Genomic DNA, 18,856 nt, shown 5'->3' on the forward strand with positions numbered 1-18,856 from the left:
TACTATATTAATATATAATGATCCTGATTTTTTAACAGTCTTTCTTAACGACACTTATAACAATTTAATATTAAAGCATTTTCCAATAAAAAAGGTACGAAAAATGGCTGAAAAAACACCTGTGCAATGGTTTAATAATGAATTAAGGTCTTACAGATCCAATCTTTCTCTTGTTAAACACATTGCAGATGCCACTAAGGATCCCGATTTGTTCAAAGTATATAAACAACAAAAAGTTGAATATAATCGGCAATTAAAAATTGCTAAAAAGTCAGCTTACTGTAATTTTATTACTAATTCCAATAATAAATCTAAAGACTGCTGGAAAATAGTAAATTTCGAAAGAAACTACACATGATCCAGTTCGGTACAACCTGATCTACCTCCAGACGAAATTAATTAATTTTTTACTACAGTTGCAGAGAATATAATTACATCTCTTTCTCCGAGCAAGTCCTTTTTTTTTCGTCCCGTTCTGGAAGAAGAGGTCTCTCAAATAATAAAGTCTCTTAGTAATTCTAATTGTAGGGACGTTCACGAAATTAATAGCAAAATTTTAAAAGAAACTTACCAAATAGTTTTAACACCTTTCACTCATCTTATTAATTTAATTCTATCAACTGGAGTATTTACAGAAGTACTAAAATACTCAAAAGTACTACCAATCTACAAAAAAGGTGATTCCTTAAAAACTGACAATTACAGACCCATAAGCATTGTTTCTACTTTTGGAAAAGTGATTGAAAAGGTTATCAAACAACAATTTTATTCCTATTTTGAGTCAAATAGTTACTTTAGCAACTCACAATGCGGATTCAAAAGTGCTCGTTCTACTACGAACGCGGTATTTAATGTTGTGAGCGAGGTGATTGAGGGGCTTGAACGCGGCAATCGCATAGCAATTTCTCTTTGCGACTTGTGGAACGCTTTTGATTGCGTTTCACATGACATTTTGCTTCACAAATTAAATTACTATGGAATCAGAGGTATCCCTTTTAAGCTTATAACTTCTTATCTATGTGGCAGACACCAGGCGGTAGTGTCTAAAGGTCATCTCTCCGATTTTATATCCGTAAAACATGGAGTCCCACAAGGTTCGGTCTTAGGACCTCTTTTGTTTATTATTTATGTCAACGATTTACCTAAATTCATATCTTCGTACAAAACCATACCATTCGCAGATGATACGACATACTCTATATCAGGAAAAAATCATGATGATTTAAAAATGTCTCAAGAGAAAGTTTCTACTAAATCTAGCTCATGGTTTGCTGCAAACAAACTAAAACTTAACTCTAATAAAACGCAAAATTTGGTTATATCTGCAAGTAATTTACACAATGATCTAGTTGACAAAGAGACTGTTAAACTATTGGGAATAACCATAGATAATCGACTCAACTGGTCGGCTCATATCTCACAACTTAAGAAAAAGCTATTAAGTTCATTATTTGTTATTCGCCAACTAGCAAGGGTTGTCAACTTTGAAACATTAAAAATGACATATTTTTCCTTATTTCACTCTCATCTAAACTATGGTGTAATCATATGGGGCAATTCAACAAATGCACTTCAAATTTTTAGAATGCAAAAGAAAGCTGTCAGGATTTTAGCAGGAGTTGGTTATCTAGAACACTGCCGACCTTTCTATATCAAATTCAAAATTATGCCGCTACCTACTCTGTTGACATTTCAAGTTCTAACTGAAATTCACAGAAAACGTGCCCATTTAATAAAGCAGTCTGATGTCCATGTTCACAATACGCGAAACTGTCACTACCTACGAACAAATCGCTGTAGATTAAGTTTTTCAGAAAAACATAGTCTTAATTATAACTATTACAATATTTGACCAAAAAGTATAAAACAGCTAAGCTGTAATAGTTTTGATAAATTCATAAAAAAATTTCTTCTAAAACATTGTTTTTACTGCTCAGAAGAATATATGACTCATTTCAGAATATCCACTGAACTGCTTACAGTAACTTTGCCATAAATGTTTTTCTGTTTAATATGTGTTCTTGTTTGTATATATTATTTAAGTTACGTTTTATATTTCTTTTTAATACTATGTATGTTCTTTTTGACTTGCTACAAACAATATTTGTATATGTTATGTAGTTAAATATATACTCTACTCAAAAACCTGTATAAGATCTTTACCTAAAATCGATGATTTTACGTGAATATATATGGGTATATAGGTATTACAATAACTTATCTATATATCAACTATACTATTACTTGAAAAAATTATTTCTGGTGCAATTTGAGTATGTCCTTGGTAAATATTTTACACACACAACATTTTTCTACGGAGAAGTATTAAAAAAATATATTCTTTAATGCAACAATGTCTACAAAGTTAGTATTTATGGTTAGTAAAATTTAACATTCTCTCTGCAAATAGTTAAAAATAATTTTTGATACTAATCTCTAAAATGCAGTCTACGTATTAAAGCATTCTAGCTACATTATATATTATTTAATTTATTAAGACTACTTACCCATGTATTATTACAAATTAGTATTTACGAGAACTTGTGGAAACTTTTTATTCTGGTAAAACTTGGAAAATATCTAAGGAACGTGAACATTAGAAGACAGAAAAATGTGTGATATATTAAAAGTAAAATTAGAAGGGTTAGAAATGGTTACATACCATATTCAATTTTTAGTACATTAAAGGTTTACGGAATGTCCTAAAATTCCTTTTTATTATCATTCTAACACAAAAGGAGGTGCTGCAATTACGAAACATGGAAACTAACTTGGAAGAGCTTTTTTCTTTAACAACATGGTTCAAATCTCAATTTTATGAATAGTCAACAATAACTTTAAATTTTACTCAAAACTAACTACAAAAAATTGCATTAACTACGAATAGAAAATAAAAGAAATATTTATATTTAACATTGATATAGTTTTAGTGCTTATTGGCATAAATTTTCCAAGCTTCTTTTTTATTAATATTTACAGAATTCATTTTTTACGATAGATACAAAAATCAAATATGGCTCTGAAAAAAGTAAATACTTATTATCGGTACCATTAGGAAAGGTAAGTAATAATAAGTACAACAAAGGAAAACAAAAACGAAGAACGAAAGATAGATCTTTTAAAAAGATATTTCGTTATACCGTATAAATGTTAGACATTAGGTCTTAAGTCAAATATTAATATAACTAATAGATATGGTCTTATCGCATATAAACTTAATAAAAAATTACAGTGAATTAATGAGCTAGATGTTCATATTATTTAAAATTTTTAGTCGGCAGTTTTTTCCTGTTTATAATGTCTTGTAATACCTGCTATTAACGTAAAGCAAGGCGTTGAAAGTCTTTGGTAGATCGTGTGAGAGTGGGTTTCCCCAAGAATTTGTGGGAGGAAAAATGAGTATCTGGTGATAGTAAGACATTAGTAGAGATATTATGACTTAATTGGAAGCCGACCAACTCGGAGTGATGAAGGGACTTAGGGTCCAAGGTCTAATCCTTTCGGACACCTCGTCCTGGCTCAACTTCGTTCTTCTTCTTCTGGTTCCTATCCGTTTCGGATGTTGGAAATCATATTGGCAATCATGACCTTGCTCGCTGCGGCTCGAAACAGCCCCGTTGAGGTTTTCTTAAACCATGTTCTTAAATTCCGCAGCCATTATATTCTCCTTCTACCGGGTCCTCGCTTACCTTTGACTTTACCTTGCAATATAGACTGCAGCAGGGAGTAACGGTGCTGATTTCTCATAACGTGTCCAGATATTGCAATTTTATGCGTTTGATCGTAAACACAATCTCTGGTTCCTTCTTCATTTTTTCTAGAACTTCCTTGTTCGTGATCCTTGCTGTCCATGATATTCTCAGCATTCTTCTACAAAGCCACATCTCAAATGCTTCAAGTTTTTTAATAGTGGTGTCTGTAAGCGTCCATGCCTCCGCCATGTACAACAACACAGAGAAAACATAGCATCTCAAATGTCTCATTTTTGTATCTAGGGATATGTTGTGACTTTTGAAGATGGCGCTCATTTTGTTAAAGGCCGTTCCTGCCTTTCCTATGCGGCACTTTATTTCCTGTACATTGCTCCACTGTTCGTTTATAATAGTTCCCAGGTAGCAATACTGTTTTACTCGCTCTATCTGCGTCCCATTAATGTATAGATGAGCCCCATTTATATTGTCCTTGCTGATAATCATTTGTTTCGTTTTGTGGGTATTAATGTTTAGTCCGTACTGTTGACTCTACTCGTTTATTCTGTCCATTAGCCTCTGAAGTCCCTCTAAACTATCTGTTATCACCATGGTGTCGTCGGCATATCTAACATTGTTTACTCTTTCACCATTTAGAAGGATGCCTTCGTCTATTCCGTAAAGAGCCTCGTTAAAAATTTTCTCTGAGTACATATTAAATATCAACGGCGATAGGATACATCCCTGTCTAACTCCACGTAGTATTTTTATGTGATATGTTTCTTCTCCGTTAATTGTCATGTATCCTAACTTCGTTAGGATAATATAAACCCACTAGAGATACCAGATACCTTGGTCATAGGTGCATGTATGCAGATTTTCCTTTTTTTCTTTAAAGATATAAAAAAGACTCGTTGTAGGTTAATTTGGCGACAACTTGTTATGTTGGACAGACAAACTTACTTTTGGTTACACGCTATCAATGAATTGGATTATACCCGAGTAAATTGTTAAATATGGTTAAATCATTCATTCACATGAAGGAAAACAAATTAACAGAACTCATCAGGATATATAGACAACTAAATGAATGACATAAAACAATAAATTTCCTTAATAATATTAAATTATTAAACTTCCTTTACACTACTAATACTAATTGATATGAATAGGTACATTATCGATCTTTATGGCTGAAAATCAACTTGAATAAAAAACCCATATATCTGCATTCAAATAAAGTACTTTAAAAGTTTAACTCGAAGCTATATGAAAAAAAAATGACATTTTTTCTGGTAATATTTTCTAAGATTTGACCAAATTTATACCAACTATAACTTATTTTAAGAAGCATATTATTTATGATTTAGTTTAATATTTACAACTATTTACTATTTAAAACTAATTTTTTGTAACTTCTTAGGTTATTCGTAGTTAATAGCAAACATATCAAAATATCTAAAAAAAACTGTAACGACTACTTCCATCAATCCAAAAATTTTAAATTACACCCAAGTTAGTTAAAAGTTAATATTCACATTTCGGTGGTGCACATTGAACGGTGGTACCTTGGCCTGGGACGAGGAATATGGTTCATCAAATAGAGCCCAAATTTTCGGTTTAAGCTTTTGCCACCTGCTAAGAGTACCAGCATAGAACGCTTCTTCATATCCAAACATTCTAGCTACCTCTTCTTCTGTTGGCCTTGCAGAATCTATATCCAATTTATCTAGGATTGCTAATGTTGCCTGAAATAAAAAAAAGAAACTTTTATTTTGTGTACCTAATTTAATTCTTTTAAAATATATATATATATATATATATATATATATATATATATATATATATATATATATATATATATATATATATATATATATATATATATATATATATATATATATCGTCGGCTTACTTATAAAACCTTCTAAGTCCAATTTACGGTCATTTAGTGTAATTTTGAAGATAACAATAATTTAAACATAACTGTTCCTCCCACGGTTTCTCAAAAGAAAAAAAGAAACAGAAAAGCTGATATTTTACAATAACTCCAATCTGAAAACAAACGAAAAAGGGAACACGGTGAAAAATATCTCGGTAGAAGAAAGATGGAAGGCAAAAAATGTGTTTTTATTGTTGAAAACCAAGAAAGAAGTATAAAACCGTCATGTAATTGCAAGCCATGGTACAATGAATACACAAGGTATGATACATATACATATATATATATATATATATATATATATATATATATATATATATATATATATACCCGGTATTTAGGCGTTCCACGCCCTTCCGGTAGGGATCTATGGAGGAGTATCACCTAGCCGCAAGCCCTTATCTCTTGCCGTACTGCTCCATAGGCCACTCCACCATAGGCCGATCAGATACCAGCATATTCTAGACTAAGCCGCAGATTCATTTTTAGAATTTTAAACTACTGCGTTAGCCTTTTTGTTTTCTGTTTACCGAGCCGGGGATTTGAACTGACATCTCTCGCATTGAAGCGAAGGAGAAGCCAGCCACCCAGCCCGCTTGGCTATCCGATCGACAGGTATGATACATAATGTTCCAAAATCAGTTCGCTTTCGCGCATGACGTAGTCAAAATCGCTTATTCCCGCAACATTTGAATGTAGTTGTATAGGAAAGACTTTTAATTTTAAGTTTTTTTATATAATTTGGCTAATTTAATTATAGTAATTATAAAGAGATAATAAAATTATGTTATTACAATATTTATCCTTTATAAAACATATATATCCTTTATAAGACAAGTTTTAATTATCTTTTATTACACGTAGGTACAGGTTAATTAACTTATACTCCAGATTTCGATATTTCAGATGTTTAAAAAGATACAGAAAAGTGGTAATGGAGGTACACAAAATTTGTACGTATATATACCTACTGAACTAAACACAAAATCAAAATAAATAATGACAAAGTCAACTTTATTTATATCGAATGAGCTAGCTGGCCATCGAATATGAGTGTAGTGAGGGCACACAATATTGTACAACATTTAAAATGACATTTTTGTAATATTCACACATAAAATTATCTTGGTATTGTTTATAATAATGATAACATTGTATATTTTAATAATGATAACATGATTTAACAAAGAAAAATATGTTATTTTGGAAGATGCTAAATTGATTTCCTCCGAAACAGTTCTTATTGCAAATTGCATAGCAGGCTGAGGCTAGTTTCTTACTTAACAAATCGATATGAAAAAACCATTTAAGGTTTCATGACTAATAATTAATAAAAATAAAGATTTAGACTTACGTCGTTGACCTAGAAGTAGTAAGAAGCTGCTCAACATACTTTTTGGACTCTGTGTGTTCGCCTCCTTGTACGCGTTTCTTTTGGTTGGTTAAAAGGGTAGCCGATGTTGATTTAGGCAAATAAAGGCTAGGTACTGCCTCAGGTTTGAGTTTTAGACCCTTTTTATAAACGTAATTTAAAAGTTCCTCTTGTAGATTTCTTTGGTAATCTTCAGTTTTAAAATGTGTATAACAAATTCTTGCAGTATTACAATTAAAATTATCCTATCTACAACAAGATATAATCCACAGTTTTCTGGTCACGCTATCTTTAGGAAATGTATGAAACCTAAAGATTTTATCTTCATTGTCACTATTGCAACAAGCAATTGCACAGCGTACTTTGAAAAAGGTACAAAACCAGATATACAATGGCAAATAAAAACTTTCAGTTTTACAAAAAAATACTATACAGTATAAATAAATAGTAACTAAACACCATTTGTATAAAGACACATATATAAGCATATATCTAAATTATTTTTCTATTATAAAATAGATGACTCAGTCAGTATTGAGATACTTTAAAATATATTTATTTTCTCATAACTTGCAATTTGCAATAGTCACCATTGATAACCGATATTATTGTTGAACTTTTGTTTTTATACAAGCTTTCTGTCTTGCCGGTGTAAAGTTGTCTGAAGTGGATATTTATTGTGTTTTGCGTTTGAACTAATTTGTGTCTTATTTTCATATTATTATATTGTTTGATAAGTAAATTTTGCATATAATAATCGGTAGGTTATAGTAATGTGTATATTTTTTATTTTACTAAATTTCATTATAACTCATCTAAAATACCATATTGAATTCTAAAACAGATTTTTCTCTATTGTACTCTATTTTGTTTTTATTTTAGTAAAACTGCTTGGAAGTGAGTGACAGTGAATCAGAATAAGCAAATCTACTACTATTTACCTATTCACAGTATTTCCTCTGCAGAAAATTGTTAAATTTCAAGGGATTTACATACAAAAAGAGTACTTATATTATTAGTATATGTATGAAAACAAAAATAAATATTTCGCCTGAATCTCTAGGAGAAGTAAAGGTTTTACGCTACTGAAAATATATTTTTTATTCAATTATAACCAAAACACAACATTTAAAAAAAAATTAGATCACTTTTTAACCATAATTTCAAAATTAATGTGTACGTTAAGCTGTAATAATGGGTTCGAGGTGGTTTAGGCGATCTTAACTACGTCACACTCCTGGGCCACCTGTCAAATGTCATGCGCAATATCATACCTTGTGTATTCATTGTACGATGATTGCAAGCTGAGTGCAAAGAAAACTGTATTGTTAAAATGTAGATTTTTCAGCGAACAGCAAAGAGCAACAATATTTTCCGAATTTTGGAAAAAGACATGGGGAGAGACAAAAACCATGGTAAAAATGTTAGTCCGAGTTTGTGCCCCCTAAGAAAAAAAACATCAAATCAACAAAGTCTCTAGAAGAGGCCGATCACTATATTTTCATCTGAAAAATTCAGGTGATGAATTACATAGGGTTTGCAAAACAATGTTTCTTCATAAATTATGTGTTGGACAATGTACTGTGTCTGAATGGGTTAAAGAAAATGATCCAAATATAAATACAGAGGATACTCACGCAACACCAGGTGATACCTCTTCACAAAATCTGAAACGGTCTAAAATATCTCAGAAAATAAAGGATGACTCTCTTACGAATATTTTGCGTTCCTTTCTAATAAGTCTGCTAACGCTTGAGTCGCATTATTGTGGATCATCTACTACGAAAATATACCTAGAACCCGTATGGAGATCAAAGATGGAAGTATTCCGAGAATATGAGAACAGGTGCAATGAAAAATCCCTATCAGTTAAAACATTTATGGATGAATTCGAAAAGATGAATGAATCTTAGCATACACCAGCCCAAAAAAGACCACTGTGTGGGATTTAGGGTTAAAAATGTGTCAGAGGATGCTTACAAAAGACACATAGAAAATAAAGAAAATGCTACGGCGAAAACGTCCAAAGACAAAGAGAAGGTAAATTTGTATATACCATGGATTTACAGAGTGTACTTCTTGCACCGAATTTAAAAGCTTCAGCGCTTTACTAAAAGACTAAATTGATAGTCCACAATTTTACCATATTTGATCTCAAAAACAAAGATGGTTAATATTTTGTTTGGCACGAGAGAGAAGGTGGGCTATCCGCAAACGAATTCTCCACAATAATTTCTTATTTTATCCTTAATAAGATACCATCTCTTCAGGATAATGATGAAATAATATTTTACAGTGATGGTTGCGGATACCAGAATCGAAATAATATTTTATCAAACGCACTTTTGTCTGTGGCTCATGAAAAAAAAATTGTGGTGGTTCATAAGTTTAGATTAGATAAAAAGACCAAACCCAAAAAACATATACACGGGGTGTGTGAGCAATATACACTAGGGAATACACACCCCATAGTTAAGTTAGATTTAGTAGTAGTATAAGTAAAAAAACCAAAAAAAATCCGCCCACTGTCTAAATTAAACCCAAAGTCTTATCATACCGAGAACATCAAGCGAATACTGTTATTCTGACATACGTAAATTAATAAATAAATACAAAAGGCCCGTCAGACCTTTTATAATAGTCACTTAGGCTTAGGACCTCAGGTAGATCATTTATAGATCCTGACGCGAACTCTGAGCACCGAGGTCATGTGTGGCATACATGGGCTTGGTGACCGGACCCCACTCGACACTCGAACACCCAGCCGGCGAGGAGAACAAAAATTATTTTGCCAAATCGTAGACTTGCGTCGAGTGGACGAGCACACACATTTTTCGGACAGAGAGTCATCAGCTCAGACTGGTGGCCCTCTGTTCAAAACACACGATTTTTCTTTTTTTTAGGGACACCAGTCCCGAAGTCAAGGTAGAGTAACTTTTATAGAGTCAGTAAAGGGAGAAAAGCCGCTATGTGTGCTATCCCTACAGTTAGGTGGCCTAACCACAGTGAATAAAAACAGAGGGTGTCTCATTACCCAGGGCACCCTAAGTAACTTTCAGATCATAAGCCTCCTCACGTAAGTCACACGTTGAGGAGGGGTGGAGGAAAAGCCTGAGGGTCAGATAGGTACCACTTCAATAGCGAAGTGAGACCGGTTTGATCTTCGGACATATGGATTCCACTTTACAATGGTATACACATGTTCCTAGGGGCAGGGTTGATCATTGCGTGTGTGTGTGTGTGTGAATGTAAACGAAGCAGAGGAAGGCCCCAAATGAGATGGGAAGATATCATGAAGGACGCGGGCTCTAGGTGGATGACTGTAGCGACAGACAGAGAAGAATGGAAAAGGATTGGGGAGACCTATGTCCAAATATGGACCAAAGAAGGCTAATTAGATAGATAGATAGATAGATAGATAGATAATTTATTATATAATCTCCGTTTTTAATTTCTCTAAATTTTCAGTGAGTGTTAATGAACTAATTATATGAAGAACCAATTATAAAATTACATTATCTAAGTGTGATGATACTACTTGTGTCTGCAAATTCGTACTATTTCGATTCTCTGTATATTTACAGGTATTATAAATAACACCTTTTTGTCTAGGAATGTTTATTGGGGAAATTATTTCTTTTCTGGACTAATGTTTTTTTTCTGCACTCGTGCTAGTATAAAACATTAGTGAGAATTTTTTTGCAAATGAAGCTGATTGATTTGGAATTAATTGATATGACTGATCATTGTTATTAGAGTTGGCTGGCAAGGAATAACTAGTATTTTAGGAAGCAATATTGGCATATGAGACTTTCGAAATTTGTTTACATTCATCAATGAAGGTAAGATTTATTGATAAAATAGTATTTCTAATAGTATTTTATCTTACACAATCACTTACTCACAATCTATATCTATAGGTTGTGAGTAAGTCTGTTATTTATTTCTACTACATAGTTTGAAATTGACTCACACCAACCAATTCATTATTAATTGTAATTTGTTTGTGCCTAGAAAATTCAGGGCTTGCACTTTGGTGAGTTGTAAAATGATTACTTTGACATCTGAAACAATGTGAAACAATACCATATTTTGTATTATGAAAATCATGGCATTGATTGCACCTGGGACGTGCTTTGCATTGAGATCCAAGATCTCCAAAACGAAGGCAAGAGGAACATAATAAAATTTTTGACCATAGGGTTCGACTTCTTTAATTACTTTATTAATTCTGATATATTTAGGAAAAAATTGTTCTTTATTTACAATACATGATTTTGTCATTGAAACCTTGGCTATTGCTGTTTTATCTTCGATTAGTTTTACTAATTTTTTAGTACCAACTTCAGAATGTAACCATCAAATCTGTTGTGCGTAAATAATGTGCAAGTGCAAGTTGTTTGATTGATTGGTAGTCTTTAAATTTAATTCAAATTTTATTCATACCGATTGAGTCAATCCTAGCAATTTTGTTATCAAAATAAAAAAAAAAAAGTATAAACCACCTATTTTGATAGCATTAACAATACCTTTAAAATCCGTGAGTATTATTTTCTATATATTATATCTTGATCCATCCGGCTAATATCTGGAGGTTTATCTAAATATTGTACGGCATGGTTCATAAGTTTTTAATGGAAACACATTTTATCACTTCCAATGTTCGAATTATTGTATCCAAACGAAAACCCCCAATGATAAATTATTTTTGCTAAAATGATTTATTGAAGTGAGAAATAAATGTCCAGAACTACAAAAATTCTGTTTTAGGTATTAACACGATTGAACTCTGTATTTTTAAATCAAATAACGTTAAGCACGTTAGCCTAATCCCGATGGGACTTAAAACATCTAATTGGAAAAACATTGTTAATAAAACATGTCACGGATTAATTTTCAGTCAAATCCTCTTATGTTTTGTTTAGGGAATAATGGACAAATGGATTAATCAGAACTTAAAATGGCCTAAATTTGAAGGGGCTTTAGTAAATCGATTTTTTCAGTACTTCAAGTGAAAAAAACATATAATAAATATAGACAAAATATAATTCGTTGCTATGTCTGCCTGGGACATTTGTTTATATATGAAGTAAAAATAAATAAACAATGAACCATTTATTATAATATAATAATATACAGTGAACTCTTTCTTAAATGGATTATAGGGGTTCCTCTTAAGATGTCTGTCTAAGGGAGATACCCGTTGAAGGAAATAAATGAATAAAGTTAAGAGAAACACTAGAATCGTAGAAAGTAGCGTTCTTCATCGGCTAAAAGAAATAGAAAATACGTAATAGAAAAAGACAAAATATAAAGACGGGAAAAAACACAACTTAGAATACCGTTTTTTCTCAATATTTGTGGTTTACGATAACTGGTATAGAACAACACTGTCTATTTATTACTCCAGTCACTGTGGAGGAAAAGAGGTCAATACCTCTAAATTTTTTATAACTGAATCGATTTTGCTAAAAATTCGGAATTAGGCTTATCTAACCTCCCTCTTCAATAGTTATATATGCGCTAGGTGAGCTTTTTATTTTTAAGGGGTGAAATCACCCCTTATTGAAAATAATGAAAAAAATTTATATTAAAGCATTTTATGGATTTAAATCGTGTTAAATTAGGTAATTAAATATTGTCAATTATAATAATGGATATTGTGTACATTCTCAACCCTTAAATAATCTTAAAAACCACCCCTTTTAATAAAAACAATTGTAAAAAATCGTTTAACAAGTTCAAACGCTTTTGTAGTGCATTTATTTCATCTATTTAATGTAATTCTCTGCTTATATAAAATAATTTTGGTTGATTGCAACACTTCAACCCTTAAAAACTACCCCCTATGTCAAAATATATAAAAAAATCTTTTTAAACAACTTCAAAAGTTTTTAATGTACATTTATATTCAAAAATTCCTTTCTTATCAATAAAATATTTTTTGATTGGTTGCTTATTTTCAACCCTTAAAAACCACCTCTATGCTCATGAAACAAATTCCCTTTTGGTAAATGTCTAAATAAAAAAATTAAGTGTACTCATGATGTTTTTATTGTAAAAAATTATGCATGAAAATACTTTACATTAGAAAGTATACAAAATATATTTACAAAAATAAAAATTATTTACAATATATCAAATTATTCATTGTCTGAAACATCATTCTCGTCGTATTCTAACTCCACCTCTTCGTCTATTGCAGGACAGTTTTGACAATTGTCGCCAGAGCATGTTCCACACGTAGTATTGCAAAATAGACCTAGTCTTTTATTTTTATTGGTTGTAAAATATCATCACTCTTGAACCATCCCCAATCCGTTATATCAATCTCTTAAACTCTTTTGATATGCTCATCCAGAGCACTTACAGTTGGTACAAGAGATGATAATTTAACTGCACTATTTTTAGTTGTGGCTTTAATAAAGGATTCGTATCGCATTTGTTTAAGTAAAGATGAATAACCTTCGACCTTATTCATTTTGTTCATGTGGGTGTCTTTGGCAAGGCCATACAGCAAAATTGTACAATATCTCCCAGCTTCTAAAATGTCTTCGAGATCTGAAGTACTCCTGTCATTGGCACTCATTGGCGGCTTGCCCACGCAACTTCAAAGGAGTGTCGGTTCTCTGTGTTCGTTAGTTCTCTGAAGCAGATGTTCAGTTTAGAGGTGCCTCTATATGTATATATTATATACATATAGAGCCTGTATATATTATATACATAACATATATATACATATATATATATATATATATATATATATATATATATGTATGTATTATATACATATTTGTGTGAGTGTTAGTGTGTCTGTTATCAGTTTTTCGAATATACTTGAATAAAGCATTTAAATAATACAGAAAATAAGATGATGATGCAAATATGATGTTCCAAAATATAAATAACGTGCTTCAAAATTTTTTTAGAATAACTCCATTAATTTTTAAAAGTGTCCATTAAAAAAATATTTTGAAGGTAATTTCAAAAGCTACAAGACTAAGTAGAATAAAATATGTTAAAATTCTTTCTTTTGAAATAGTAAAGGGCCAAAGTGCTGATTACAGGTGTGTCAGCCGCTGTATCTCAAACTTCAATTGGCTATATCTCTATTATTTTTCAAGCTACAACAAAAATAAAAATATCAAAATTTTTGTTAAGAAAAAAACTACATTTTGGCATAGAACGATTTTTCGCGTATCTCTTATAGTTTTAGATTTATTTTGAAAAAATATAAATTTTTAGATAATTAAAAAAAAAAGATTTTTTAATTTAAACATGATTTTTGCAAAAAATACGCATTTTAAACAGACTAAACTTTTAAAACTTATAAATAACACTAAAAAAATGAATTGTAGAAGATATACGTTTAATTTCAATTCTGATCGAAATAGTGTTACTTATACTGCTCGTTTTTTTTAAAACGCTAGATTAATTCAAATTCTTTCCTTCGTATTTCGCTTTGTTTTAATCGAAATGGCTTTTAACATAGCTCATTTTACAGGTTTTTTCTAGCTCTTTAAAAAGTGTTGTATGAGTTTTTATCAAAAAAGATGTCCATTTTCTAATATTTGAGTTAAATGCATCGAGTATAGTATTCCAAAAATAAAAAGTCATCTTCAAACAATTATAAATCGCTTAGTATTGTACTTATAAAACTTAATGATAAAACAATCTCTTTGTTTTTTATAAGCTTTATTTTTGTTCATTATAGATTTTTCAATAAAACGCTTTGTTTTTGAGTTATTCGTACAAAATCATTGGAAAACATGTTTTATTTTTGCGAAAAGTTTACTTTTTCAAGTGCGTATAACTCAAAAAGTATTGATTTAGCGAAAAAAATTTATATGACATTTTTTGTTTAAAATTTGACTCTCTATCAATTGCCGGGGTTATTTTGACTGTAAAAAGTTTAACTCCCTAGATGGGGTGCTAACCACCCTAGGGGTAGAAGCACACATCGGCACCATATAACTTATGTTTTTTGAGTAATTTACTACCCACTGTAAAAATTTCAGATAAACCGGTGCAGTTATAAAAAATTTAAAGGGAAAATGCCACAGTAACTGGACTATATAGCCGGCGAGCGCTATCTTTTTGTTTGTCAGTAAATCGACCCGGTTCAAAAGAAAATCAAACCTTTAAACGCGACTAGGGAGGTACGGTAAGTGTCGTTTAATTAAACTATGGAATGGTCTAATGAAATTGTGTCGGAATTTTTATCATTGTATAACCTACCATACGTCAAGTGTATTTATCAAAAAGAAAATATATACTAATTTCACAGTAACGTAAAGTGATAACTGTTTTCTCTTTTCTGATCATTAATATCGATTTTCGGTTTCTCTTTGTCGACGTAAACTAGCGAAGACTGTCATTCGACGAGCTGTCTCGTTCCAGCTAAGAGCTTTTTAAAGAGGCTCTTAGTCGGAATGCTAGGTTATGTCGGCATAGAGAAAAATTGGCACAACATAACAGTTATATAACATAACAGCATAACAGTTGGCACCTTAAATTACTGTGACATTAGTAAATATTTACTTTTTGATAAGTACACTCAACCTCCCCCAAAATGTATTCGGATTATTACGATGGTGAGTATCGAGGGTTTAGTCTGTTGTACGCCATGAGTGTTGGCGGTAAAAATGTTAGAAGTTGGGTAGTTTACAGAATGATAAAAATTTCAACACAACTTTGTTAGACCACTATACAGTGTGTCAATTTTAGAACTTACAATGGGCTATATCTCACGAACAAAAGCTGATATCGAAAAATGCTTGAAATTTTTTTTAGGATAGTAAGGAGGAACTAAAATGATATGAAAGAGAACTCACCCCCATCAACCCCCTAGGCTCCACCCACCATAACCAAAGAAGTATAAATTTCAAACTCCCACCTGTGACACATCATTAAAAAGACTATAAAACAAGCTATCCAATGTTATATAATAACTATACAGAGTGAAGCAATAATTAAGAAACTTTGGCTTAAATGGAAAATTGAAGGAGGTTTTTGTTAAACTACAAATTTGTTAAAAATGTAAATTAAGTAAATGTTCAAAGTAAGTTCCGTTGTTTTGTAAACAATAATACAGCCTATTTTCAAATTCTGCACGAAATTTGACAAATTTTGTTCTAGTAATAGCGCAACATGCTTGCGTAATTCTTCTCACAATTCTGTGGCTGCAAGGCAAAAGGGGATAAGTCGATTTTTTGTAAAATAATGTTATGTATACCATTCGACAGCATTTTTGATTATGCACAATCTTGGTAAAGAGAGTTAAGTGAAAGTTTACTAATTAAAATATTATTATTGATCAAAAAGGGGTAACTTGGCTACAATTTATTCGTTACGACTGTTTTAAGGATAGAACTCAAGATATCTTCTGAAGAGCAAAATAGTAATTACTAGTAAAATGGTATATGTGCACATATTTTCTAACATTATGAAATTAACTGACAAGCAAAACGATTTAAGTCATATTAACTTAAGAATTATTCGAAATGTGTGCTAGTAAAAGGCATTAAATCAAGATATCCCCTTTTGCCGGAATGTGATAGAAAAAATATATATGAAAGTATTGCTAGGATATACAAGGTTATCCCTTTTTGCAAGAATGCGGTGTCCACGCAAATTATATTCGTATTAGTTTCTTGTCAGTACTTGTCTAGATTGTGAAGAGAGCACACGCAAATTTTATCAAGGAACGTTCACTACGATGACAACTCGAAATAACAATTATTATTCCTTCATTAGCGAAAGAACTAAAGGGCTTGTATTAAGGTGTTTAAACAACGACAATAAAGATTACAAAAAAAGTAAGCGATCTTTTAGACCTTACTGAGCTAGTTGATGAGAGTGCAAAAGAATTTTATCGTGGACTTGCCCAAATCCCACGAAATTCACAAGATCTGGATAACACTGCTGACACAGATCCAGACATAGATAATAATTTTAGTGATGATGATTTTTAATAAAATATTCTAAAACAAATATTTGTGTAATTTTTTATTTTAAAGAATCAGCTTCCGAAAAATATTTGTGTTCATCAAATTTTTTTTTCTTCCTGCGAAAGCTTTTCTATTCGTATTATATCGATAATATGTTTTTATTTTATGTTTAGAATACGCCTTTAATTCTCTTTCTAAGTATCATCTTGATCAATTGTTAATTTGAAAACGTATCATCAGATTTCTGTAGAAACCTCCATGTTTACTAAAACTAATAAACCTCCATGTTTTAAACAAATTTACGTTTTATTTCTTGTTCTGTCAATGCTATATCCAGAACAAAATATTTTCTTTGCTTTATTGTGGTTGCCCGTTGTAAGTACAAATAACTGCAGTTAACACTACAGTGCACATATAATGTTAGCCAAGTTACTACCGAGCATAAGAGTATAAATCTACATAACCCCCTTTACCAAGATGATTTTATGTCTATTTCAACTATAACTTGACTTATCTCCTTATGCTTTCTTGAAATATTAAAAAAAATATATGCTAAAATATTTTTTTTTAATTTATCAAAATATTGGACACATAGATATTAATTTAAGAAAAAAGACTTAAATATATCTAACAGAACGTAAGTCGGATCTAGAAATATACAAACGTTACTAATATTACGTCTATAAGGTAACAAAAAGACCATATGAACTAAAAATGTCTGTACTTTTGACTTCTAGCCACAGAATTCTCCAAGTGACGCAGGTTGAGATTTATAAATACCTGACTTGTAACCCCATAGAAAAAAGTCAGGTAACGGTAAGTCTGGTGACCCACTTAATAGGACTTCTCCTTCCAATCAATTTGTTTGTATAATTAGTATCCAATCAGTGTCTAACTGGAGCTGCATAATGAGGAGGTGCTCCATCTTGTTGGAAGTGCAGCAAATCTTCGTCTAGAGCTAGGTTGCCTTGATCGTCCCTTTGGCTCTCTAATTCATGCACAATTAAAGGTACGATGGTGTTTTCCAGCATATCGAGATAAATGTCGCCACTTAAATTACCTGGTATGAACAAAGGGCCAATTAAAGCATCGCCTATTATTCCTGCGCCAATATTAAGTTTTTCAGGATATTGAGTGTGACCTTCTCTGAATCCATGTGGGTTCGCATTCAATATATTGTTTTTCTTGTTTTTATTGAATTTAAAATTTCCATTTCTTTGTTCATCCTTCCCAAAACCTCTTTGTTTGTGACGTGTTCTGTCCATGATATTTTCAGAATTCTTCTGTACACCCACAGCTCAAATGTTTCCAGTTTTTTCATTGATGTCGCATTCAAGGTCCAAAATTCCATTCCATAAAATAAAGTCGAAAAAACATAGCACCTCGCCAACCCAACTCTTAGTTCCAGTTTTAAATGCCTGGTACATAGAACTCTTCTCATTTTGTTGAAATTTGCTCTAGCCTTTTCTATTCTTATTTTTATCTCCTGACTGTAATCATTTGTGGAGTTAATCATTGTTCCCAGGTATGCATATTTGTCCACTTGTTCGACGTTGGTTTCGTTTATTAAAAGATTCTCTTTATTTCTTTGAGTTTTCGATATTCTCATAAATTTCGTCTTCTTGACATTCATTGTTAGACCATACTCTTTTCCATACTCTGCTATTCTGGTCACCAGTCTCTGAAGATCCTCAATGTTTTCGGCTAAGATCACAGTGTCGTCCGCATATCTAATGTTGTTAATGGGAACTCCATTTACCTTTATTCCAGCTGTTTCACCCTTAAGAGCTTTTTTCAGGACCTCTTCGGAGTAGGCATTGAAAAGAATTAACGACAATACGCATCCCTGTCTTACTCCACATCTAATTTCAATTTCTTCTGACAGCTGTTCGTTAACACGTAC

General features: G+C 31.6%; 1 protein-coding gene across 1 annotated transcript in view; it reads right to left on the reverse strand.

Moving 5' to 3' along the window:
• The window catches only part of LOC140445067 (potassium voltage-gated channel protein Shaw-like), a 555,968-nt gene that overhangs the window by 128,420 nt on the left and 408,692 nt on the right, over positions 1-18,856 (reverse strand). Inside the window, exon 4 of the mRNA XM_072536858.1 lies at positions 5,258-5,437. Coding sequence (XP_072392959.1) covers positions 5,258-5,437 — 180 coding nt within the window. The remainder of the gene's footprint in view (positions 1-5,257; positions 5,438-18,856) is intronic.

The sequence above is a fragment of the Diabrotica undecimpunctata genome, chromosome 7, assembly GCF_040954645.1.
Source record: "Diabrotica undecimpunctata isolate CICGRU chromosome 7, icDiaUnde3, whole genome shotgun sequence".
Taxonomy (NCBI): Eukaryota; Metazoa; Arthropoda; class Insecta; order Coleoptera; family Chrysomelidae; genus Diabrotica; species Diabrotica undecimpunctata.